Raw genomic sequence first — 27,916 nt, forward strand, 5'->3', positions numbered from 1 at the left:
CATTATAGTCGCCCATCCCTCTATTTTAAATTAAAAATTAATCATTTCATCCCCGCACTTCCCCTTTAATTGTTAATTAATTCTACAATATTTTAGCTCTAAAACATATAAAATGTAGAAAATAATTTGTATTTGTTTTCATTGCCCATGAGGACATTTATTACATTAAGTATCACTGCCTTTAAAATAAATTTTTTTTAAAGACAAATTTACTACTAAATATATTCATCAACAAAAAAAATTCTACAAGTTCTCAAACACTGCCCTTGACTTTGTATTCAGGAAACATGTGAAGGTGTGAGGGATAGTGAGCACTGACATGAAGATGCAGGTTTCATCATGACTTCCAGGGACTTCCCTAGGGGACATTCAACAAATTTTCCATTAAATTTTCATTAATTTTGCTGTGGTGGTTATTATTTTACTGTATATAATCTGAATTATCCCAACTTCAAGATGACAAAACATTGACATTCAAAATAAGGAAATGGTTAAAAGAAAAATTTCAGAGAAAATGTATGATTTTATGTTTATGGTACATTATCTTTTGTATCTATACTGTATACTGTAAGACTTTTAATTGTTGTTTTTATGTGTGCTATTTAGTTGGATATTTCATATTTTTTACAATGGAAGAACTACAGTACCTGTAGTATCAGTGTAATGAAACCACAAATTTAAAATTGAAACTCCTATTTTCACAGAAATGTCTAATTAACACAAATGAAATAAAATCTGGGATCAACTAGTAGTATTGGAATAAACCAGAAAGAACTATGTAATTTATTATAGTATAGTAAAATCAATTATTATAATATACAATATTACAGTATACTTCACTTCAAGGTTTGTGGACTAAAGAATGGCAAAAACCAAACAGGAAAAGCACAGATTTTAAAGGAAGGAAATAAGAATATAGTTGGCAGTTTCCATTTGCATGTTTATGTAAATTCCAACGCAAAAAAAAAAAAAGATTAACAGATTGGTGTTGAAAAATGAGACTAAGGCCCAATAAAAAAAAATTATTAGTTACCACCCCTGTGTGCATGTCTTCTATCATAAAAAAAAAATTAATCTTTTTTTGAAAAAAAAAAAAAAAAAACAAATTTTAACAATTTTTTTTTTTTTAATTTCTTTATTTTTTTTCATAAATTTTATTAAATAGTTAGTAATAGTAGATATTGTTTCCATTATCTAAATCATGTTTTACTTTGAATATCAATGCACCAGCAAACAACCCAAGGGTGATATTTGACTTTAGAAAAATTAAAAATTAAAAAAAAAATCCTCCCTCCCTCATCACTTTTCCTGCCCAGATAGGGTGATAAATTTAATATTTTTTATAGGGCCTAAACTACAAGCCATCATTTGTTTTAAGAATGTAAAATGCATGAGCGTTCCAAGAAATATCCTGTATTTCACAGAGCTTTAAATCTTCGATCATGAATATTTATTTGTAATTTTAGAATTTGGGAATATTACAAAGTATCTCAAAATGATGATGTATATATCGTCGCTCACATCACGAACTAACACAATCAAAGTAGATTGTGTTAGTTCGTGAAATCACAGTAGCGCGTCAAAACGAGCGCGTATTGGTTGTCAAGCAATTTTGTATTCTTTACCATACAAAAAGTCCTTAACGACAGCAGCGCGTATTTTGACGCGCTTTTTTGATTTCACGAACTAACACAATTGAATTTAATTGTGTTAGTTCGTGATGTGAGCGACGATATTATAACTTGTAAGTAAAAACTTACAGTAAACAGGAATACAGCATTGGCAGTAAATACACTGTCTTCAAGCAAAATACAATCAAAACTATACTATATTTTATTAGAAAAACCTTCTTATAAATATCTTATACTGTATTATAGGGAAAAAAACAAAAAAAAAACTAGTTATCATCTTACATCAGTAACACCTCTCGTCTTGAAACATGACACTTCCACTATTTCGTGCTATCTGCTTGTCATGGGTGTTTTGTTTATAATTAAATGTTCTAGTTCCTTTTCATCTTTTGTGATCTATGTTAATTTTGATCTTCTTCTTTGCCGTTTTACTTTTCTATTTACTTCTTTCACTGCCATTTTTGCCAGAGCCTCATCCAGAAGTACTTCCAATATATAAATTAATGAGTTGTTTTATTATTGGAGTAAAAATAAACTAACAAGAATACAGGCCTCAAATTTTACCGCGGCCATTGCCGACGGTGCCCTCCCAGTTGGCCTTGGTGCCCCTGAAAATGAAGCACGATGACGGCCACTACGACTGCCCTTTTGCAGCCTTGGTTGCGGTGCCCTCACGACGCTTAATATAGATCGTTTGACACGTAAAATAAATCTAAATAAGAACGTTCAAATCTTGAAAGAAATCATGAAAGCCAAAAACGTAGGTCGCCTAGGACCACAGTAGATAAGGTTGCAGTGACAGAACATGAGAGAATTTCCATGTGTGTGTTGATACGAACTGTTTTTGCGGTTACCGTTGTGTGCGCATGCATCTGACTCGAGCGGTAATTGCAGTAAGTAAGTAACTTTTATTGCTTCTCTCTTATAAGAGGCACAACCGTAAAAGATGTGCAACAATAACAAAATCAGTAAAAACTTAATTACTGTGATTAAATATAGCAAGAAAATACTGCAGTAGAACGAAATAATGGGTTGTAATGGGCAGTAAGGTTGTAAACATGTGCTTGCTGTGCAGCTAGCTTTGGGCGATCTGACATCATCGCAGCTCAAGCGTGTGAAATTAACCTAATTGGTTGACACTCGGCTAATCTAGTTGAAGACGGCCAGTTTAGAGACCTGTGTGCTTCTCTCCGATGACGACGCACTGAAGCAACATCAGATATTGAAATTCTTGAACTTTGACTTTTTGTTTATGATTGCCGACCGCCGCAAAAAAACTAAAGTATATTCCAACATTGAATCGATAATTAATAGTTAATACTCAATAACAAAGTCATTTTACAATTGACAACGATGGCTTGGCTAGGCCTAGCTTGCCTAGGCCTAGCCTGGCTATGAATCAAGGCACTCGCGAGAGATAGTACTGAGGCTAAATCAAATTTTGCCTTGGTGCCCTTTTATATTTGAAATTTTGGCCTTGGTGCCTTCCAAAATAATGTCATACCGGAGGCCATTTGGCCTTGCATATAAAATCCCCAAATTCGAGGCCTGAGGGTACCAGCACACAAAGTAAATACAGTTTTTATCATAGTTTGTCAATGTCAAGTGCATAATGTGGGTGACAAAAAAAACAATAAACTCTGGTTCACTCTCGAAGATATTTTCTGATTTGTTTGTGTTTGTAACTTTTATTTAATAGTAAACCTTACAAATTCCTGCACAAACCATGAGTGTTTGATTGGGAAGTTGTACTATTGTTCCTTCTTTTTAAGTGCAATGAGATTTCTATACAACATCCAAGTCCAAAATTCATTCATTATACAGTACAGTACTGGTAATGTGTCCCATGATCACTCATGCATAATATTCTGTACAATTCATTAACAAAAACTCACCTTTGAGTAGTGGAAGAGGTGTAAGTTCCACATTGTTTTTAGTCCTGTATTTTGAAGACCCTTGTGATTTCTTCTGTTTTCCTTTTCTCATGGACTTTTTTGTGAACGGATCTATCTTGTCAGAGGCTGGTAACGTTGTTGTTGGAATCTGGCTCATTTTGCTTTAAAAAGAATTGAAACCGTTCAGTATTCAATGATAAATAATCATACTATTCCGTAAGCCAAATTTGAGCGAGTTCAGTTTAAATCATAGCATATTAATATAAAAATGAAAACTGATAAATAATTCATCATAAAAAATGTAGATTTTCTAATTATAGTACCTGTAATAAATTAATAATTTGCATCCACACATTTCGAAAAAAAAAAGGACTGATTTCTGTGCAACTTTTGCAGAAAATTAGGCCCCTTATCTGTTAATATGACAAATTTTATTAATCAGTAGTTGCATTTTTCCACAACTGATTTTAAGCAACAAATTTAGTTGGTTTCCAAGACATCCTCCACACAAATATAAAATATACTTCACATTATGGTGGGATCAACTTTTAAGACAAGCTCTAAGATTTAATTTAAGATGATTCCAAATGATCATTATATTATTTACTAGGCCAACGTTGACACTAACAATGTTGAACGTGCAAAGAAGCCATTCACTTTCGAAACCATTTTCATGACTACAAACATCTATGGGAAGGGTGTTGTCAGCGTATGATAGTATTAAATTAGGCAAATGATATTAATTAGGATGTGAATATTGTTTCAATGGTAAATCTGAGGTGTTGATTGGTGGTGGCTTGATTGAACAAACCTTTTAACTTTTAATCTTGCTACCTTAATGTGCTTCAACATGAGGAAAATTATCCAAGGTGTAATATTATAAAGAAAACAATAATAAATTATTATACTTTCAGGGTCTGGTGGGTAGATGGGTATCACAAAAGGAAGAGATGGTTTGGAAAAAACATAAATCTGAGGTTTTGTTTATATCCTATACCTGGAGGATTTTATGATGTACTGAGGGACAAATGTGCTAGACACTAAGTCTCAAAGAACAAAGGTAAATACAAACGTAAAGGTAAAAGAAAAGTTGACTTGACCCTACACTTCAGTCTTGCTATCTTAATCCACCACTAGGCTATATGGCATGTCAGAAGATCATCCACAGCGAAAAAAGCTTGCTAAACACGTCGGGTCACTATTTTTGATATAAATTTTGTTTTTACTTTACATCCAACAGCAAGTACACTAGCCACTTACATGATGGAATGATGCTATATAAACCAGGCCTAGCCTAGCGGAATGCAATTGTTCAGTCATGAGATAACAATAATATTTAGGCTAACTCAGTCCCGCTATCTTAATGATGTCGTTTAAGGTTAGGCAAGTGCATTAGCGAATACAAAGACAAGTAAAACTTTCTCCCAGCATTAATGAACCCCAATAAACTAGGTCCTAGATCAGGGAGTTGTTATATAAGTGCCTGCCTTACTGACTGATTGATGTTGAACTCTCTTGAGTTTTCCATTCAAACATCGACAACTGTCAACGATGTCGACATGCCTAAGAACAAAATAAATGCATGTTTTTCTCATAATTATATAAATACGTAGGATAGATATTGGAAGAGAGCATAAGTTTAATTCCTTACTATAGAGTTCGTGTAGAGCTTTCCTTCGTAAGTGATTAATGAACACAATTCAATATTATTATCAGCATCTAGGCTAGATGCAATAAAACAATCCTAGCTTGGTATCTCTGGATATGATGGAGGTGACTGGCCCCAGAGGCTACGTTGAGGACCGACTGTGATAGCTCACACAGATAAAAAACGATCGAAAAATTCCTTCTCAGCTTCACAAAATATATCCGTTGGGTATAAAAAGAATCTCAAATTGAAGGCATTTACACGAAGAATATTCCATATCAAACCTTCGTAAATTTCAACCCGTAAATAATGTGCTTACTATCAACCTTTCTTTTCAATTTGTTACTTTCTCTTTACCGTAGGATTTGCTTGTGTTGCTACCCGAACATGACCTAAGGTACCATGTGACCCTTGCCTCAAATTGCCATTGGATTTTTCTATATCAAGAGAACCCGGATTTACTGACCTTTGAAAATAACTTCCGCCCTCAATTGTAAATCTATTAAATCATAGACTCTGTGTACAGTCGTGTCAAACCTTCAGAAAAATGTCTTGATTTTTGTCAAAAAACACAGTGTCATTAAAGAACATAAATATTTTCAAACAACTATATTTACAAAAAAAATAAATCTTGTTCAATGACCAAAAACACGTATTCAAGATTGTTCATAAATCCCACAATTGCTGTTCGCGCACCTCCGAAGTCGACCCACGATAAGCGCCGGGCGCTTGAAATATTTTCCGCTTTTTTTGAGGGGACGCTTATTCAAAGGGAAATAGAGTGGAAGTTGAGGGGGCGCTTATGGAAATAGATGAAAATTGAAGGGACGTGCTTATGGGAACTTGGAAATTCAATAGGCGATCTTTGAATGAAAAAAAAAAAGAAGCCTAAGGACATCTAGAAACCGAATATAAACGAATGGTACCTACTGGTTCAGAAAAGATTCGTCCAGAAAGAGAGAGAGAGCATGACTCATGAAAAGTAGACCTATGGGTATTTACTCAACAGCAGATGAAATTATTAGTGGTTGTGGTGGCAAGCTGTCCATTTGCCGATTGAGATTAGCAGGATTGAATTGCAGGGTTTCTTGCTCAACATGCTAGGGTACAATATTGTCAGGGGAAAAAAAAGAGAATTCACGACTAGTCATTCCCAAATGTATAAGAGGAAAGTTGGAAAAATACTGTATTGAGCTCTCATCTGTCCAGGAGAAATACTTACTTGTAATTGACACAAGAAGAACTCATAATCCACTCCTTGCTCAAATCATTTCCGAACCCACGGTCCCAATATTGATTGGATTATTTAAAAAAAAGTGATTGTTTTAAAATATAAATAAAATTATTCAAGATTTTTACTTGCGAGAGTGGTGAGGTCAGTTTATTTTTTATATTAAATATTGTAGTTCTAAATCCAGGACGATGTAGGCCTACATGGTGCAATGAACGGGATTCTAATGATATACCGGTATCGAAACTGAAAACCTTACTAAGACTGCGACCCAGATGGATGGAGACCGGGACAGATCGACTGACTGCGAATACAGGGGGCGGATTTTTAGGGTGTAAGGAATTTTTAAAAATTTAAAAAAAAAAGAAAGGAAGGAAGAGTAATAGGCCTAATTGATCGCCCAAAACGCCTCAGAAGTTATTTTCGGTCGTAAAAAAAACCAAAAAAAATCGCGGGAGACTCACCTGGGACCCCCTAGGGTAGTGTTGTCTCGATCGGGGCCACTTCGGTCCCCTTTCTGGATCCCCCTGGAATACGGTAGTTGGATTGCTGCTTATTCGCGCGTGTCACGGCTGCTACTCAATGTTGTGACTTACGCCAAATGGACCAGGAATTCTAAAATTAAGATTATAAATTCCCTCAAATCTTTAAATTACTAGAGTTTTTATAGGTTTCGGCCTTCTGGCCAGTATTGAGATTTATCTTTCATACATTATTATAGTTCTAAGACGTTAAGTGACGCAAAATCGCCTAATTCATCTCAGAGCCCATTAAAAGGATATTCTCCAGGACCCTGAAGTTTGTCATACCTCTTGTCTAACGGTTCTCCTAGAACGTATCGTAGAGCCATCGCTGGGCAGGCATGACAAGCTATTTAAAAGGGGGGGGGGCGTGCGCCACTAAGCCTCGTGTAAACGTCAACTGCGACAGACTTTTTTAATTATCGCTTTTTAGTTGATCAAATTAATTGAAATACAGACCCTATACTCATATAGGCCTATATATAATTGCATTTAAAAGTTGAAAAAATTTTGCAATCTTAATTATGCATTAAGTATTAAGACTGTCTCTCACACCATCCTCCAGGGCTCCGTTGAAGGCAGAAGAATGAGAGGACACCCAAGAACGACCCCATGACAGAAAAATATCATGAAAATGCTCAGGTCAGTCTGGAACAACTATACAACACATAATTAGGCCTACCATCAACATGTGTTACTGCGTGAACATAACGACGTATTGATCCCAAACATGTTAAATATAATTCAGAGTAAACATTAATAGAACTTGTGTTGACAATGATGTTGTTTCCATTAGATTTGTGTAGGACATGTGCTTTATTCGAGGAAAAAAATAAACGCTTCTGGGCTTTTTTTCGAGGTAGTTTTAATAATTTCTATGCTCAAGTTAATCATTTGTATGTTACAGCAAAATGATCTAGTTAATTTTAATTTTATGTTATTTTTTTGTCATTTACATATGTAAATATAATTAAACAATTCAAAAATTGTCTGATTGGATTTTTCATTTTTTTTTTTTTTTTTTTTTTTTTTGGTTCACATGACAGATAGACAAATCAAAACGAGAAAGTGGGGTTTTCTGGTCAATAATAGATTCATAAATAGTAATTTAATTTTTAAAGAGTTTTAAAATTCTGGTATAAATAGTCTTTTATGTTTTGAAGCCTATGTTTGAGAGGTTGGTATGATTAGAGTCCAATAAGGAACTCTCTTAACAAATTACTAACAATGAACAAAGATTGATATTCCGACAATTAAATATCAATAAAATTGACAATTTTTACTGGTTGTATTGATTGATTGAACTTATTGTAAATTAATGTGTATATACTTAGAGTATGTACATGTTGATCTAGGCTGATTTCCCCCGGTCACTTATCAAATTAATTATAACACATAACAATATTGAAAACATGGAAGTATAATGATTAAACAAACTACAAACGTACATGTAAACAACAGCAAGGTGGTACAATTTTAAACGGTATTTGAAATTGCTTTTCATTATATCTCCTTCATCCGTATCTCATTTAAAAAAATTATTTCTCATGATGTGTTCATATTGTATTTTATTATTGATTTTGATGGAAATCGTATCGCATCGTATTATTAAAATGGTCATAAAGATCTTAATATACTTATAAAAATATTGAATATTTAGTAGTACAGTAATATGTTTTATTCTGATTCGCCACTCGGGAAAAAAAGCAAGTGCTGACTTAAAAGTAAATTTTTTTGCAATAAAACGAAACTGTGAAATTGAGAGACACCTAACGTGATGAACATATCTGGAATATATATTTACGAGGCTTCAGCTGTTACCGAAGAGGGCCTTCGTGCTGGGGTAGGGGCTATGTCTAACAGCAATCGATTTTAATACATTGAAGTTTACAAAAATATATTTACGTGTGACTACAGTATAAGCCGGTTGGTAGACGGACATTTCAGTTGACTGTCCTCTTATGGGAAACGTTTTACCAACGGCGAAAGTTGAATACTGAATTATTTATAAAATTCGCTGATGTCCCGACGAAGTGGGCGTGGTAGGGCGTCGCTCAAAACCCCCGAAAAATATCACAATTTAGGGGTTTCAAATGCTTATTTAATCGGTTTTGGGGTCTAGCCTACTACTAATATGTAAAAAAACACATACATTTTTTTTTTCTCCCAGACCCCCCACCCCGGACCCCGCCGCCAACCTTGTTGTCAACTTGTAGAAAACTTGGACACGGATCGGACTTCCTGATGAGATATGAACATATTTTCGTTCCCGTACTATGCGTTGACACTGCGCGAGCTACGCGCATGTTTCGCTCGCGTGAATGTATTGTGACGTTTGCCCTGTATCATAGCAGCAACGCTGGACAAACAAAAACGGCAGCCATATCTGTTTGATATTCAAACTAACTGCTCTGTATGTACAAAGCTCTCGAATAATTGTCTGAATCTAGCGTCATTCATATATTACCAACGAAGAATTATGATCAGAAGTAATTCTATTCCTTCCCAGAACACGCTGGGTGAATCACAGTCTTCTAAAGGTAGCCAACATGATTTGTAATTATATTATTATATTTCGAAAATTCTTAGTTCCATGTAAAAATATGTGCAACACTAGAAAACGGTATGGGCCGGGGGAGTATGGGGCCATGGTGTGGAGTGAACGTGAATTCACCTTTCATTGTTTTTTATCCATGGAGTGTTGAATTATACATACCTGTGCTACTACACCTATATAAAACGCATGTACTTTGTAGGCCCTATTATTAAAATAAAAAATAACTACCGGTATATTATTGTTTTCTAAACTAAGGCATAAAGCCTAGCCTAGTTTTCTAATGTAAAACTGTAGTCATCTTTGTAATTATATTTTAATAGTTAATTATTTAATAAATCATGTATAAATCTTTATTTTTTATACAATGTCTTGTAAATTTAGTACATTTTAATTTGTTGATAGTGCTTAGATTTGCTAAGCTGGATGGACTCTGTAGAGTCTACTTTGTTTAGAGAATCCCACATTGTTTGGCATGTGGCCAATGGTTTGCTCTTAAAATTGTATAGGTGTTGAATTTAATAAATAAATAAAAAATATTGAATATTTAGTAGTAGGCCTAATATGTTTTATTCTGATTCGCCACTCGGAAAAAAAAAGCGAGTGTTGACTTAAAAGTAATTTTTTTGCAATAAAACGAAAATGTGAAATTGAGAGACACCTAACGTGATGAACATATCTGGAATGTATATTTACGAGGCTTCAGCTGTTGCCGAAGAGGGCTTTTGTGCTGGGGTAGGGGCTATGTCTAACAGCAGTCGATTTTAATAGTACATTGAAGTTTACAAAAATGTATTTACGTGTGACTGCAGTATAAGCCGGTCGGTAGACGGACATTTCAGTTGACTGTCCTCTTATGGGAAACGTTTTACCAACGGCGAAAGTTGAATATTGAATTTATAAAATTCGCTGATTTTTTGCTTTTCAATCGTTGTCAACCAGTGGTGGCCCCAGGATTTCCCCGACGGGGGGGGGGGGGGGTCCGAGGTCCCCGACGAGAGGGCCAATGTCCCCGACGAAGTGGGCGTGGTAGGGCGTCGCTCAAAACCCCCGAAAAATATGACAATTTAGGGGTTTCAAATGCTTATTTAATCGGTTTTTGGGTCTACTAATAATATTATGTAAAAAACACATATACATTTTTTCCCGACCTCCCACCCCGGACCTTGTTGTCAACTTGGACACGGATCGGACTTCCGGATGAGATATGAACGTATTTCGTTCCCGTAACTCACGGCGTTGTTGACACTGCGCGAGCTACGCGCATGTTTCTACGCTCGCGTGAATGTATTGTGACGTTTGCCCTGTATCATAGCAGCAACGCTGGACAAACAAAAACGGCAGCCATATCTATTTGATATTTCAAACTAAATGCTTTGTATGTACAAAGCTCTCTAATAATTGTCTGAATCTAGCGTCATTAATATATTACCAACGAAGAATTATGATTAGAAGTAATTCTATTCTCTCCCAGAACACGCTGGGTGAATCACAGTTTTCTAAAGGTAGCCAACATGATTTGTAATTATATTATTATATTTCGAAAATTCGTAGCTCCATGTAAAAATATGTGCAACACTAGAAAACGGTATGGGGACTATGATGGGGCCAGGGTGTGGAGTGAACGTGAATTCACCTTTCATTGTTTGTTTATCCATGGAGTGTTAAATTATACATACCTGTGCTACTATACCTACATAAAACGCATGTAGGCCCTATAATATTATTCAAATAAAAAATAACTACCGGTATATTATTGTTTTCTAAACTAAGGCATAAGCCTAGTTCTGTAATTTAATAAAACTGTAGTCATCTTTGTAATTATATTTTAATAGTTAATTATTTAATCAATCTATATTTTTTATACACTGTCTTGTAAATTTAGTACATTTTAATTTGTTGATAGCGCTTAGATTTGCAAAACTGGATGGAGTCTGTATGTAATAAACATCCTTATGTATGATATACTAGTAGTAGTAGGGCCTATATTTACTTTGTTGAGAAAATCATACATTGTGTTTGGCCTGTGGCCCATGGTTTGCTCTTAAAATTGTATAGGTGTTGAATTTAATAAATAAAACTATGTGAGTTAAAATTAATAATCAATTTTTAACAAAGATTTTAACGGTTTCAATTGTGATACACAGATTGCCAAAGTGAGGTAGTCAAAAATGTGTGTACTGACACTACCACCACTACTAGTACAAGCATGGCAAAGAAGCGGAAGTGGCGAAAGTCCGATTCATCATCAGCGCATCTAAAAAACATTCAACGGAATGCTCCAGTCAAGATCAGACGGGCAACTTTGACTGATAAGAAATTGATGAACATTTCTGCTCTTTCTGAGAAAGGAAATGAAAATGTTGCAACAAGACTCCAAAATATTTTTACTAGGCTCAGGCCTAAAGATAATCCTGACAATTATAAATCGGTGACAGCTAAGGAACAATTCCAACAAATAGAAATTAAAACTTTGCCAACAGAAATTCTACAATGTTGCCAATTCACAACAGCAAATGCAAGAGTTGAATTCACAAAAGAGGTAAGCATGATGCGTAAGACGTGTAAAGGGCTTAAAAATATATTAAAATACAAATTATTGTAAAAGATTTATTAACTTTAAAAGATTATAAATTAGTATCAAAACTTAACTGAACAATGTGCAAAAAAAAAACAAAAAAAAAAAAAACATTTTCAATTGCAGAGATAACATGGAGTGGACACCTGTAAGGGCAAAATTGTAGCAATACATTATTATTTTCCTTTCTTTAGTTAATGGACAAACCATCATGTCGTAAAACGCTGACAAGAAGAATTCTCATTAAACAAAAGGTAAAACAATTCACAAAACAGACTAATGCATTTGTTTTAATAATTTTTTGGTTTTTTTTGTTTTTTTTATTTGCTTTTGTGTTGACTTGTTGTAAATAATAGTTACTTACATGTTGTTGAACGGAATTTACTTAATAGGGGCAGGTATTGAAGTCTGTACCTCTGCCATATGGACTGGATAAGTCTGACAAAATTTTGAACTTTACCACTTCTAATGATTTTAGCACCAATCACATTGCAGAATCATCACACTCCGAAAGTAAGAATTTTTCCACAGTTCATCCAGAATATTGATAAAACGTTGTTTTGATAAGACACCAACAAAATGGCCTTTCAGTGCACTAATGCAATAGTGTAACTCCTTCCATATATACAAAATTTATATTTTTGTTTATTTATTGAGATTCTTCACCCAAAATGGTAAACATACGATTTTATATCGCATTATTAATACTATTACAACATACAGCTATAACTGACTAGTGTTACTTGAGACTGAAAATGAGAATTTAAATGACAAATAAAATGTGTCGATGGATGTCAGAGTAAGTTAGCAGAAATGAAAGTCATGACCCTGTAGAGCTCACAAATGTAAAAATCAACCACAAATGTAAAAAAAAAAAAACCACTAATGTAAAAACATTGTAGCCACAAATGTCAAAAATACAACAAATGTCATAACATGTCAACCAAAAATGTTAAAATAAACACAAATGTTAAAAAAAAAAAAAAAAAAAAATTGCTCACAAGTGTAAAAATATGTTTAACCTCAAATGCAAAAAAATTCGCCTACAAATGTAAGTTATTCACATTTTTACCTCAAATGTCGTAACATGTCATCCGCAAATTAATGTAAAAACTCATTGTTAGATAAGTTATATCACATGTACTTGTCTGTGTGCGTGTGTACGTGTATGTGAGGTTTTTTAAGATTTAAATAGAGTCCTTAAAATATTGAAAGACTTTGCATGGTGTGTTCGTGTATTTTTCCTCATTTAGGAGCGAACTCACAACTGACATTTAAAGTCTATGTGTCAACCGTTTTTACGCTGAAAACAAAAGCTAGACATTATAGAACTGTATGTTTTTTGTCACAGAACTAACAAAATACAAAATTAAAATGGTGACAGATTTACTAAATGATTTTCTGGCCTGAGAAGGGTAATTGTTTTTCATATAATTTCATCATTTCATACAATTTCCTATCATTTTATATCATTTCATATCAAATCATATCATTTCATATTATTTCATATCATTTTGTATTATTTTATAACATTTCATATCATTTCTAAACATTTCCTATTATTTCATATAATTGCATATCATTTCATACTGTTTTTATATTATTCCATATCATTTTACAATCCCATATATCATTTCATACCATTTCATATCACTTCATATCATTCCATATCATTTCATATCATTTCTTACCATTTCATAACATTTCATACTGTTTCATAACTTTACATTCCGTTTCATACTGTTTCATTCCGTTTCATACCGTTTCATATCATTTTATATAATAATAATAATATGTCATTCCATATAATATAATATCATATCATTTCATATCATTCTATATCATTACATATACTGTATTTTCATTTCATTTCATTTCATACTATATTTCATATCATTTCATACCATTTTACATCATTTAATTTCATTATTAAGTGGAGTTAGCTTAGTGGTTAAGATCAATGCCGTAGCCAGGATTTTCAAAAAGCAAAATATCAGGGTGGATCCACTTTATACATATATTCAAACAATGTGGACCCATTTTATTCAAAAATATGAAAAATCTGGACCAATTTTCTTAAATTTTACCCATTTTAAGCTAAATATGAGAAATCTGGACCCATTTTTCAAAAAGTAGACCCATTTTATGCATAAAATTACATAATTTGGATCCCTTTTTAAAATATGGACCTATTCTTTGCGGACCCATTAGAAAAATTGTGTGGGACTGTCCCAACTATCCCAAGTTAAGATGCTTGCTGTCTAATCCCATGCCCTGGGTTTAATTCCAGACTTTTTCTCATGACTTAAAACAACTCCACTCTAAGCCTCATAAAGTGACATGGTATATAAAACACTGTCAATCCTGGAAGTGTCGAGTGTACTTCCATTTGGATTTTTATACATCGGTACAGTATATGCAAGCAATGAATTTTGACATTTGTGGTTGACATGTTATGACATCTTGTGTTTTTTTTTTGTTTTTTTTTTTTACATTTGTGGTTATTTTGACATTTGCGGCTACAATGTTTTTACATTTGTGGTTATTTTTACATTTGTAGTGGATTTTTAGATTTGTGGGCTCTACAGACCCATTCACCAACAGAGTACATAGTAAATGCAGTAACACCAGAATAAAAGCAACCATCTTAATTATTTTTTTTTTGTAAACAAATTTAAAAAAGAGGCCGGTAAAGGAGAAAGTGCAACTATTGGAAAGAAAATGAGGATATGTGCCATTTAAACAAGACTTCTGGGAAAGACACAGTATAATGTTTGATGGTCTATGTTTACAGTATTTGAAACTATTACCGGTATTCAATTTTTTCTACAGGTCTTGGGCAAAAACAAAAGCACAGTGTTGTGGAGAGCAATCGCGATGACGCTGGTACCAAATTTGATGCGTCTTTTAAAATGTCATTGCCGCGTAGGTTTTCATCAGACGATGACGAACCAACGTATGTAAAACAAGGTATCATTATTACCAACATAGTTCACCTAAATGCATACTACAGATGTTTATCGTCACTGTCCAGAACAAAACGTTGCAAGAAACGTTATGATAGTACAATCCACTCTATTTGGAAGGAAAGCGAAAGCCTCCGGACAAAATCGCCATACTGGAGCTGGCTTAGACACAAATTGAACGATACCAAGGCTGAAAGACAGTTCAGAGCTCAATTGCTAGCTTCTATTAAGGGATCTGTAAAAATCATCACTTCACCTTTAGTACCCAAACCTCTTGACAAACAGTTAAGTGCTGTGTTTCAATCAACAACTCCCTGGTTTCAACATTCTGCTCACCAGCATGCAAGTAGTTTCAAACGTGTTTGTTTTGACCGTCGTGCCAAGCCAGAGATGTTAACAGTTGATGAAATGTTGGATGAAGAACGGAGCTGCAAAAGAAAGGTTCCGTCAAATAGGCAACACCAGTTAATACATGAAATATTTAAATATTATCCTAACCAAAAATCAGTGGTTCCAAACGGGTTTGTTTTGACCTTCATGACAAACCAGATTTGTTAACAGTTGATGAAATGCTGGATGCAGACCGGAGCTGCAAAAGAAAGGTTCCATCAGATAGGCAACATAAGTTAATACATGAAATATTTAAATGTTATCCTAACCAAAAAATCAGTGGTTCCAAACGCATTTGTTTCAACCTTTGTGACAAGCCAAAGCTGTTAACAATTGATGAAATGCTGGATGCAGACCGGAGCTGCAAAAGAAAGGTTCCGTCAGATAGGCAACATCCACACGATCCTACCCCAAAAATTAGTGGTTCCAAACGGATTTGTTTTGACCTTCGTGACAAACCAGAGTTGTTAACAGTTGATGAAATGCTGGATGCAGACCGGAGCTGCAAAAGAAAGGTTCCGTCAAATAGGCTACACCAGTTACACGTTTCGCTAACCAGAACCAGGAGCTTTAACAACAGCAGCAACAACAGTAGCAACAGTAGTAATAGTATGTAGTAGCAAGTAGTTAGTGGTAGTAGGAAGTAGCTAGTTTAGTAGTAGTAGTAGTAGTAGCAGCAGTGTATAGTAGCGGTAGTGTAGTTCAGTGATATTAGAAGTAGAATTAGCACAGTGTTGTAGCATTGTAGTATGTTAGTAATGCCTGGTAGTGATAGTATAGTTGTTGTAGTAGTCGTAGGTGGTGGTACAGCTGTAGTAGTAGCAGTAATAGTAGTAGCAGCAGCTGTAGTAGCAGCAGTAGTAGGCCTAGTAGTAAAAAAGCAGCAGTAAAATAGCAATAACAACAGCTTCAGCACTGACACCAGCATTCGTTGTAAGATAAAAGTGCAACAGCAAAGAGCATGGCAGCAATAGTGGGCAACATGGCCATAATACAGTGGTAGCAAATTAGCAGCAGCAATAACACAGAGTGTCAGTAATAAATTTATAGCAGTACAGCAGTATAGCAGCAAAGTGGCAGCAGTAAACATAAAAATAACAGTGGCAGCATAAAAGAGAGTAGCACCCATAGAAATAGAAAAGTTGCAGTTGCAGTGTTAAAAATATTGGTAGCAGACGGTACTGAAGTCTTAGTGACAGCAGCTATAGCAGGGAGAGAGCAGTGGCAGTAACATTCTGCCGAGCACTCACCGCACCCGAGGTCGTTGACTGATGCAATTCTACGGAAAACGCAACACAAAAATGCATGCACAACAAATTGTTTTTTAATGACGATCCCTCCAGACTGCCACTGGCAATCAGCAAGCGGTGTCACATCGCCCAGCGCTCATAGGGAGCGGAGTTGGACTTGTTGTACGACTGTATGACCATCGTACGCGCAGTGAGTTCCTGACTTTAGCCATAACCAGGGGAAGATTTAGGAGGGGGGGGGAGGCGCGGCCTGGCCTCCCGGCCCCCACCTTTGAGAGGTAAAAAAAAAAGAAAAAAAGAAAGAAAAAGAAAAAACGATAACTCAGAATGCCTCAAATGTTATTTTCGGGCGACTAAAACACAGAAATTTCGCGGGGGCATGCCCCGGACCTCCTATTTCAGTCCTGTCTCGATTGGCCCAAATTTCGGTCCCCCACCCCCCTTTTGGACATTTCTGGATCCGCCCCTGATAACAGTAGCAACTACAAAGAAAATGGTTGCAGCAATAATAGGGGCAAGCCATTAACATAGAGGGAAAACAGCATTAGCATTGGCAGTAGCAAATTAGCACTTACAGCAGCAAAACAATAGCAGCATCTAAGTAATAGCAGCAGCAGTGACAGCCGCAAAAGCAGAAGTATTTTCAATAATGACAGCAGGAAGTGGCATAAGCAATAACATTTGATTAGCAGTAGCATGCAACTCTGTCATAGCAGTGATGACATTTTTGGATATCCCTATCTGTGAAACCGACCATGAAACCATCAAACAACCATGAAAAGTTCTAGGGTTTCCACTTACTATTAGGTTTCCCTACAATAAACCAATTATTACATGTAAATAAATGATAATTGTGTGTAGTATCAAAGTATAGAAAAAAATATTCTGATAATAATATTACATGACAATGATAAAAAAACAATTGAATTGTTACAATAAGATAACATGAAATAGATCTAAATACAAAATTCTCAATTATACATTTTAAAGCTTATTATAATAATAACAATATTAGCGTATTATAATAATAGTAATGTTAATAATTATACAGTATTATTAATAATATTAATATTAAAGAATTCTAGTAACCATTGCACTGGTGTTAAAACCTACAATAATGTCTAAAATCTCTTATTAGTGTTACAGTATTTAAAAAATCCAGTAACTTAATTTTAATATATTTTATAAAATTCAAACACTAATATTTATGTTAATAATTATACAGTATTAATAATAATAGTAATATTAGAGGATACCATAATATTGCAGCTAGTAACCATTGTATTGGAGTTAGAACCTACCTAAAATGTTTAAAATTGCTTTAGTATTAAATTTAATATTAAAATATTTTACAAAATTTAAACTCATAAGCTAGCAATAAAATTAGTATTGGGATTAGTGACAAATAGAAATTACAGTTGAACTTGCATGTCGAATCCAAAATGGCATTGAAAAATTGTTTGCCTTTGATGAAGTTCAACTTGCAAATTGTTAATTAATGGAAAACACAATTTAGCATATAAAATAAGATCGACTTAGAATTATTTTAGTTGAGCAAAATCAACTTAGGCAAGTTTAACTATATTTCCGAATTTGAAATAAAAATTATCAATTAAAAATATAAAATAAATAATTAAAATAATTTCCAGTCTGAAGTCGGAGATGCTACCTCAACGTGGTAGACTGGTGTCAACATCATTGGTAATCATGATGTTACAAATGATGGCTAACAGCATCACGCATTTTATTTGTCATATATTACAATGGTGATGGTGGGCGGGTCCAGCATTTTAAAGTTGTGCGCCAATATATATGGATAAATCAATCTTGTACTAGGGCCAGGAACCTAAGTAGTGAGGAACCTTGATTTGTGAAGCCCATGGAGTCCTGCCTGTATAACCTGCCTACTGAATAGCCACAGGTATTTGTCAAACTAATCACACAAGTTAGGTAAAGGTAAAAGTAGTCAAACCTGTACAGGCCAGTGTCCATCTCTCTTTTTCAGTGCTTGGGCCAGACTGTGAAATGCTGCAAGGGGGAGCAGCACACCTCATGGCAATTCTGTTTACCTTCCAAGCATATGCTGGTATGCTTGCGTCACACGTTCGTCAGGATATAGGTATTCAACCTTATGTACCTATTGAACTTAGATAACAGAGTCAATTTGGTACTACGCTTAATAATCAAAGCAAAACATACAGTGTCCTATTTTGTCAGCAATGAGTAAATTTATTACATTAATTCAATTTCAATACATTTTATGATGTACAGTACTATACTGTTATCGTGTTACACAATTTCAATACTGTCTGATAAAGGTGAACTTTAACATCTCCATACGGTACTGTATAAACAAAGTAATTTTAATAACAAGGTAAAGGAACTCTAGAAAATTTGTAATACAGTATTTACAAATAACATTAATTTGTATTGCAGGGTCTTTTTCAATTATCCATGATATAAGGTCCTTTATGCAGCTGGAGTTAATGGATATTTCTGCTAAGCCACGCGCCATTGATTTGTTACTATGGAAACTTAATGTACGTACACATGGCTTTAACATTTTCTGATTGCTCAGTGATTGACACTTTGGAAAGATCCAATGAATGATTTGAGTTCAGCTGAGGAGGTACAATCTGAAACCCCTAAAAATAAAAATTAGTACAATGAATTGCTTCCAATGAGACACAAATCCAAACAGTTCAGTTTTGCTGATAAAGACTTAGCTAAAGCTTAGTCTGCACTATCAAATTTTATGTGACAAAAAAATGTGATGTGCCCATATATGGGTACAATGATGTCATATCACATATCATCAAATTGTATCAAAAAAAAATTCTATGTTCCATCAAATTTTATGCGACGCTTTTTTTTAAAAATGAAATTAGATAGTGTAGACAAAGCTTAATACGATAAACTTTAAATTGAATTCTAGCCAATTTAATGGTCCATGCAAAGAATATAACAATGCATGGTATTACTTATTATTATTTATCTATTATTCATCTAATTTTCAATTGAAAGCTAATATACAGTAATGTACTAAGCCATTTAAATGTGACCGGCCCTGGCATGACCAGCCGTTCGTCGGAAAATGAAAATTAAGTTTTTTTAAATTTTTATATTTTGAATGAATTCTTATTTAACATAGTTGAAATTGGTTAAGTACTTACTGTTAGTAAAGTTTTGATTATTTAATTCGTTGGATATCATTCATGTTGGTTTTGAGAAAACAGCTCCAAAGATTCTAAAATCAATAGTTTTATTATTAAGATTTGTATTTTTAAAATAATTTATTTTATTATTAATTGATTAATATTTTGCAGAAATGTTCTTTGCTATATCTTCTTTTATAAAATGCAAACATCTGGAAATGTTCAAAATTCTGATTCTCGAATGTTTTGGATGCTTGTGCAAAATTAGATATTGCGACAAATGGAGGGTTTTGCCAGAGATGGTCACAAATGCTAAATTGCAGGTACAGTTTATTAACAGACTGTGTATCTTTATTAAAAACGTTTTTAATTTGGTTGATGTAAACCCACCATCAGGTTAATGGTAATCGAATTATGATATCCAAATACTGGTACTTTATTATTCATAGTTTTAAAAAAAATTATTTCTATGGACGTAAAGCATAAAATGTAACTGCATGGTATAACTTGGATGAGATATGCGTAATGCATGAAGTCAGTTCCTTGTTCCCAGTAATTTAAATATAATATCAGTTGTGTACCTTGGGGTATTCAAATGAGGAGGGTGGTCACATTGGAAAAGTGCAGATTAGAGCTCTAATATGAATCTGGTGATAATTGCTTGCGTATTATCTTTTTGCATAGTAAAATTTTTATTGGGGAGATATTTGCCTGGGGTGGAAATTGTCTATGGAAGATGGTGCCTAAAGGTAGATTCACACCAAATCCGAATTCGGTTCGTATCGCTAACTAAAGGAAAAAAAAAAGCAAATCAGTGGTAAAGAATAAAGGCACTTACTATTAGTACACGCCTTAGCAAATTCGGATTCGGTGTGAACCTACATTTATGCCCCATTAGTACCATAATGTGCAAGGTCAATATTTGAGGAAAAGAGAACATTCAAAAGAGTTAATGAATGTATATTCTTTAAACAATACAGTATTCCAGTTGTAGGTGTAAACATATCAGTTGTCATTGTCAGTGTAAAAATTTCTGCAGTCATATTGGAAATTATTCAAGTTCATCGTCTACAGCCATTGAGGGCGCACTTGTTGGAGTACCTGCTGCCGATGCTGCTGCAGAAGCTGCTAACCTCTGTAAAAAGAAGCCGAACAGAATAAGATACAAAGCATTTTCATTCATTTCATTTTTTAATTTTTATTTATTATTTTCAGGCAATATAAAATATAAAAAGACAAAGACACTAGGCGGAGGATAACCGAAAGTAAACTTAATTACTATCGAAAGGCTCTCCAAACAAAAACAAGACAAAATACTAATAAAAATAGCAAGCTTAAATATAGACAATGAAAAAATACAGAATATAACAATATAACCTAAAAATGCAGTCAACACTCTTTTAATGCAATAAAACTCATGCCCTGTAATTAGTATGTTATGATATTTTCATGTGCTACGTATTGAAGATAAACATACTATATTCTATCAATATAATAGTAAAAATACACTATAGTATCATCTTTATCAATCAAAAACTTGATACTACAAATTCAACTGTTGATATGTATTTATTTATATTCCACATATAATTTACGTTTACAGAATCAAATGCATAGAGACTGCCTCTCTGTAAAAAAAAACCTGCAAAAAAAAATGATAAATTTACTTTGAACATCTAAAGATCAAATGAGTTATGGATGGACATGGATCAAAACAAATGATCAGTTTTTGCACATTTTTTAGACACTCCTTCACATTTTTTACTTTAAGCTAAGCTTACATTTACCCTTGCAAATTGACTCAACTGACACCAACAACTGACCTTGCCAGAATCTGGCAAGCAACTGTGATTTGTGCACTTTGAGGTGACATAAAAGCTCAGTCGGCTGAACCGTGGAGATCTATTATACGTCCCCGTTTCAATTCCCATCGCTGCTCTTGTATTTCAGCTGGAGGACTGAAATAGTTACAAAAGCACACCGTCTTTTGGACGAGACCTTTAAGCTACTGGTCCTGTGTACAATATGGCCCATGTGCACTCTTCGGAAAATAGTAGGGGTTTGTCTTGCACTGTACTACTCAATTCACCACTGGAAGGATCCCAATGGAAACAAGTCTTAGGACTTAGTGGGTTATCCTTGGTGTAACACAATTACACAATTGCATTTGAACATGAGCACTACTACGGCTACTACTTGAGATCTGATGATGTCAGATGAGTCAAGTTGCAAGGGTGACATAAGCTTAGCTTGTACACAAAAAGCATTATCTAAAAAAAAAAACAAGACATGGCAAACATACTTGACTTGTTCCTGGTAGTTTCTGTATAAGCATCTGGAATACTTGAGGTGGAAGTGTCTGTTGGAGGACTTGTAACAGTTGTTGTGGCTGGCCACAAACTGCGACTGCATTGCTCAAATGATCAACACCATTGTCAAAATCACCTACAAATATTAACAAAAAAAAAAAACAACATAGGACTATATATATTTAGTTTTGCTTTAACCTTCCTGTATGATTATTAAAATGCTCATACCACGAAAGCTAAGACCACGAGATATCAGACCCACTCGAAATATCACTGAGACCCCGCAAATTAGAAGTGTGTGATGTTTGTGCACTTTTTCCTGCCCTGCTTTGTGCAACTGATTCCTACCCCCCTCCCCTAACTTTTTCGTTACAAAAGCAGCAAATCCTAATGAATGACAGTGGTTTTGCTGCTTCTCTTTCTCTTTGGCTTGTATATCAATTTCAGTGTTTACATTATTTTCTATTTTTTTATTTAGATTTTTTTAAATCTAATGTTTTTCTGAACTTTTTGTTTTGCATCGCCTTATTTATTTGTAAACTGTATTACCAACACATTAAATTACAAAAACAATTAAAAAAAAAAAAAATGAAATTGAATTGAGCAATGATGATGATAATGTGATATTGAAAATAATGATGATGATACGGAGTAGTAGTAGAGATAATTATCATGATGATGATTGTGGAGGTGATGGTGGTGGTGGCGGTGGTGGTGAATATGATGTTTATTATTGTGGTGGTGATGGTGGTGGTGATGACGGTGGTAGTGATGCTGATAATTGTGATAATGGTGGTGGTGAAGACAATAACGGTGGTAGTGATGATGACAAATGGTAGTGGTGAAGATAATGACGATGATGGTGAAATAATAAATGAAATTACCTTGGGCAAGTAATTCTTCTCCTAATTGTACTTCTTCAAGGAAAAACTTCTGTACAGCATCTGGGTTTTGCAAATCTGGTAACTAGATAAAAAACTTTAACAATAATAAATCAATTGACTACCTATTTTATACTATTATTGATTGACAAATACAAACTAAACATTTCCAAGAACATTTATCTAAAAGCATATACAAAGCCACAGACAAGAATACTGAAAGGTAAGCACAAAGCAATCAATTTCATCCCATACAAGCAGCAAACATGGATAACTTTAAGCCAAATTATCGAATTTTTAGCATTGCTTTCATGACTTTCTCCACTGTTATTATAGAGAGGTTAACTTGGTTCGAACTGCAAAAATTCATTAAACCATCTTATAGGTACTGTGTTTATCACTTTGTTGCCTAAAGGATTGCATAAGGATGAATTTGTCATACAGTACTGTACTACAATGGTATACTTTTTTGTCACGCATGACTTAATCCTGATCTTTTCATAAATTCAAATTCGACTGGTTCAAATGAAAAATGAATTTTTATACATTTTTAACTTATTTTGATTTGTGGAAAAACAATTTCATCAATCAGGTTTTCTATTATTATTGAACAAACAATGCATTCTTAATTCTTATAGAAGAGATAGATTCAATTCCATAATTCTAGGGCAACGTATGCCTATGTGGCACTGGCTGGCCACTACTATTGAGGATCTGAAATATTCAAAATATTATACTTTATAAATCACTATAAAAATCATCTGCTGTCCACATCTACTTTATTTTATCCTCATCCAATCCATAAATACATAAAATAACATCCAATCAGAATTAGCAGTTCATTTAAGACTGGTGTAACATAGTCCCCACTTACAAAATAATCATTAAAAAAAGGTGGAATGTATAAGTTGCTAACCTGACTGGGTCCTGCATTTTTACTTGGCTTTGACTTCGACTTTGCCCTCTCTAGAAAACAAAATGTAACATGATTGAGCTTTTGAATAAGAAATTAAATATTATTTTTGTTCACTATATTTAATGCCACGAAAGAAGTGAGAAGAAACTCAAAATTATACAGCTGATTATAATAATACTGGATTTATATAGCGCCTAACGTCGAGGCGCTTAACAACAACAAAGAAGAAAATAAACCATCAACTAATGTACAAACGTACAGTAAATTATTTATCCAATATATTTTTTAGGGTTAAATTAGTTAAATTTAGTTATTGATTAACAGATTCGTGCAATGTAATGTATGAAATTTGATTAATATGCCCTGATGTTTTTTCCTTATTTGTCTGATTTTTGTATTTTATATTGCAAGCTTCGAATTTGGGGATTTTATGGGCAAGGCCAAATGGCCTCTGGTATGACATGATTTTGAAAGGCACCAAGGCCAAATGGAAAGGCACCAAGGCCAAAATTTCAAGTATAAACGGGCACCCAAGGCAAAATTTGATTTAGCCTTAGTACTATTTCTCACGCGTGCCTTGATTCATTGTATCCAGGCTAGGCTAGCTAGGCCTAGCCATCGTTGTCAATGGTAATATGACTTGGTTGAGAGTATTAAATATTAATTATCGATTCAATGTTGGAATATACTGCGGCGGTCGGCGATCCTACAAAACAGTCAAATTTCAAGAAATTTGATATCTTGTGTTGTTGCTCAATGCGTCGTCATCAGAGAGGAAGCCATAACTCTAAGCTGGCCGTCATGAACTAGATTAGCCGAGTGTCAACCAATTACGTTAATTTTACACGCTTAAGCTGCGATGACGTAAGATCGCCCAAAGTTACTGTAGCTGCGCAGCAAGCACATGTTTACAAACTACAGTACAATGTTTACTGCAATAACCGCTCGAGTAAGACGCATGCGTACACAAACACAACGGTAACCGCAAAAACAGTTCGTATCAACCAGTGTTCTCCCCAGGCCCTTGAAGCATCATGGTACCATGATGCTTGGGACTTTCCCATTGATGCTTGACAGTTGGCCATGATGCTTGGAACATCTTCCATGATGCTTTTATTATGGTATGACATGGCCTGCTTTTAAATAGTCTTAAAGTGCAATTTAGGACATTTCAATACATCCTAATTATTAAAAATACCTTGTGTCAATTCTCCAATTCAGCTTTCAAATGCAAATGTATTTTTAATTTAGGTCCAAATTGCATTTTAAAAATTTATCATTGCGGGCTGAATGGCGAATGTTTGACATTTCAGATGCCCTTGGACCTTCAGGCACTGGTTCTATAATAATACTTTCAGTTTCGATGTTGCTTTTTACAGATGATCGGCATCAAGCGGAGGAAAGGTTGGACCCTCAGCCTCAGTATATCCCAGAATACAGATGTACAACGAAAATGTTTAATGGTGGATGGAATAGTAATGGCCGTATTTGACTGGTCGTTCCTCGTTAAACCGTGCCCAATGGCACAGTGGCAAAATCCTACTTAACAAAGACGACCAGTCGAATAGAAAACTGGTAAATACTCAACAAGAAAAAATGGCTGTTACCCCGAAACACGCTGCGTAATCAAGATTGCTTCGGCTTGTGACAGCATGGGTTTTTTGTAAAAAAAGTTTTCATCCAGTTTTTAAATTCTGTTAGCTTACAATTATTTTTTGACTTAATGAAATTTAATCGAAAATATTAATGCCAAATGTTGTTGCTAAACTGAACAATCGGCCATGTTTGTTTTGGTCACATGGATAACTTAACGCTGATTAACGCACTCTGGTTTACGTTATTTTTCGTTGTCAACAAAGTCTACTCTAGGCCCCTATTTTACAAACAAGTCGAATAAAAATTAACATGTTAATTTTTATACACTGCCCTTGGTCCAGGCTTACCTAGGCCTAGTGGTAAAACATTTGTTTACAAACTTTTATAGAATATTCCTTTTAAAATTAGGTAGGCATAAAGGCATATGACCGGTTGAGCCGCCGGTAATTTCTATGGAATGCCAAGCGCGTCTCCCAGTGAATGTAGTGCGTCTCTCAGTGAATGAACCCCCTCGGATACCAGCTACATATTCATCCCACAGTCTTGTCAGTCGTTGATTTGCTCGTATTGCCGTTCGTGATGTATAAGTTGTGTAATTGAAAATTAGAATTTTGCTTATTTTATGTACTACATTTTTATAAAAATAAATGAAGTTGTGTAATTGCAAAATCGTATTAAAAATGTAATTTTATGTACTACATTTAATATAAAAATAAATGAAGTTGTATAATTGCAAAATTGTATTAAAAATGTAATAACTTGATTATGTTTAATGTGTTTATTTACGTTTGGTTTGCGGCGTATTTCAATTAACTTATTATTAATAAAACAGTAATAAGTAAAATTAGTAAAACCAATGATTTTAAATAGACAGATGACTATAAACAATAAATTGAAATGTGTTAGGCCTATGTTATTATTACTATGGTTTTGTAATTTATATATTTTTATTTTTGTACTATTTGTAAAACTTATATATAATAAATGATAAGAATGTATGGAGTTTTTTTTTAAACTATCTTGCATTGCAAGCCGCCTGAATTAGACAGACGACTATAAACAATAGATTTAAATGTGTTAGGCCTATGTTATTATACAGTATTTACTATGGTTTTGTATATTTTTATTTTTGTACTATTTGTTAAACTTATATATACAGTAATAAATGATAAGAATGTATGGAGTTTTTTTTTTTACTATCTGGCAAGCCGACTGAGCAAATACTCACAAAATGTAAATTTAAATGATAGAAAGAACAAGTAAATAAATTGAAATACGTCCCAAAAATATTTAATAAATCAGTGCAAAAACCGAGTATTAAATAAATTGAAATAATTGAGTACATAAACTGAAATACATCCCAAACAACAGTACCAAGAACAAATAAGTTAATTGAAATACGCCGCAATTAACGCACTACATTCACTGAGAGACGCGCTTGGCGTTCCATAGAAATGACCGGCGGCTCAACCGGTCATAATCCGGCATAAAGCTATGTTTAAATGAAACAAGAGATATACAGTATTAATTAATTTCAGACCTGGATCTCCTTGCTTGGCCTGCAGCTCGACGAAGGAAGGTCAACAAAATATTTCATTAATCTAGGCCTAGGCCCACACTAGGGCCAGGCCTAGTACTCTAGTAGTACTGAGAGTGGTAGTAGTAGGCGTTGCCTATTTATTAGGTCAGGACTATTTTTTCTAGTACATAGGCCTAGGCCAGGCTTCGTTTCGCTAGTCCAGGCTGCAGGCTACTGAACCGACTAAGCAACCATGCCATGCAATTCATTTTATTGTATTGATGGCATTGTTTTTAGCTTACTTTCTTTTAGTTTCTCCCGAAAATCTGGTGCACTGCGTCTTTTGCGATCAAAATATACACAATATCCCAGAAAGAGTGAACCAGCAATTCCAGCTATAATACCTACTGCTGCTTTGGAATTCATTACTAACATTTTAATCGTCATTAAATAATAATAATATTGCTTAGGTGGGCCTAGCCTCGCAGGGAATACGAATGAAATTTCCTCAATGCAAGCATGTGGTGTTGTGGGCGCGCTAGCTTCGAGCGATTTTTTAGCGGCCGGGATGAATTTCGAGCGGATACTGGTTCGAGCGGAAATAGAACAAACCACTTTTGCGGCTCGACCATTATGGAACGCCGTTACTGCCTTTGGTGGCTCTTTTTCGTTCGGCGCATTTGCTATTCGGCCCTTTTAACATTACGTTCGGTGCTTTTACATTACGTTCGGTGCTTTTACATTACGTTCGGTGCTTTTTACGTTACGTTCGGTGCTTTTTACATTACGTTCGGTGCTTTTACATGACGTTCGGTGCTTTTTACATGACGTTCGGTGCTTTTTACATGACGTTCGGTGCTTTTTACATTACGTTCG

General features: G+C 34.4%; 2 protein-coding genes across 4 annotated transcripts in view; both read right to left on the reverse strand.

Annotated features, from left to right (window-relative positions):
- The window catches only part of LOC117100643 (serine/threonine-protein phosphatase 2A 56 kDa regulatory subunit epsilon isoform-like), a 76,884-nt gene extending 70,992 nt beyond the window's left edge, over positions 1 to 5,892 (reverse strand). Inside the window, exons 1-2 of one of the 3 annotated variants that reach the window (XM_033240442.1) lie at positions 5,641 to 5,892; positions 3,527 to 3,687 (exon numbers count right to left, since the gene is read on the reverse strand). In XM_033240442.1, coding sequence (XP_033096333.1) covers positions 3,527 to 3,683 — 157 coding nt within the window. In that variant the 5' untranslated portion in view covers positions 3,684 to 3,687; positions 5,641 to 5,892. Of the gene's footprint in view, positions 1 to 3,526; positions 3,688 to 5,177; positions 5,601 to 5,640 lie in introns of those variants that run through there. The other 2 variants (XM_033240443.1, XM_033240441.1) reach the window with 2 other exon arrangements.
- Positions 5,893 to 18,867: 12,975 nt separating this feature from the next.
- On the reverse strand, positions 18,868 to 27,576 carry LOC117100644 (mitochondrial import receptor subunit TOM20 homolog). Its single transcript, XM_033240444.1, has 5 exons — positions 27,343 to 27,576; positions 23,926 to 23,975; positions 23,013 to 23,094; positions 22,122 to 22,264; positions 18,868 to 20,954 (listed from the first exon to the last, which is right to left on the reverse strand). Exons 1-5 carry the CDS (start codon positions 27,485 to 27,487, stop codon positions 20,871 to 20,873), a joined length of 504 nt encoding a protein of 167 aa, XP_033096335.1. The 5' UTR covers positions 27,488 to 27,576; the 3' UTR covers positions 18,868 to 20,870.
- Between the last annotated feature and the right edge of the window lie 340 nt (positions 27,577 to 27,916).

This window comes from Anneissia japonica, unplaced genomic scaffold, assembly GCF_011630105.1.
Source record: "Anneissia japonica isolate Jap-2015-1 unplaced genomic scaffold, ASM1163010v1 scaffold288133_len202418_cov178, whole genome shotgun sequence".
NCBI classification, from domain to species: domain Eukaryota; kingdom Metazoa; phylum Echinodermata; class Crinoidea; order Comatulida; family Comatulidae; genus Anneissia; species Anneissia japonica.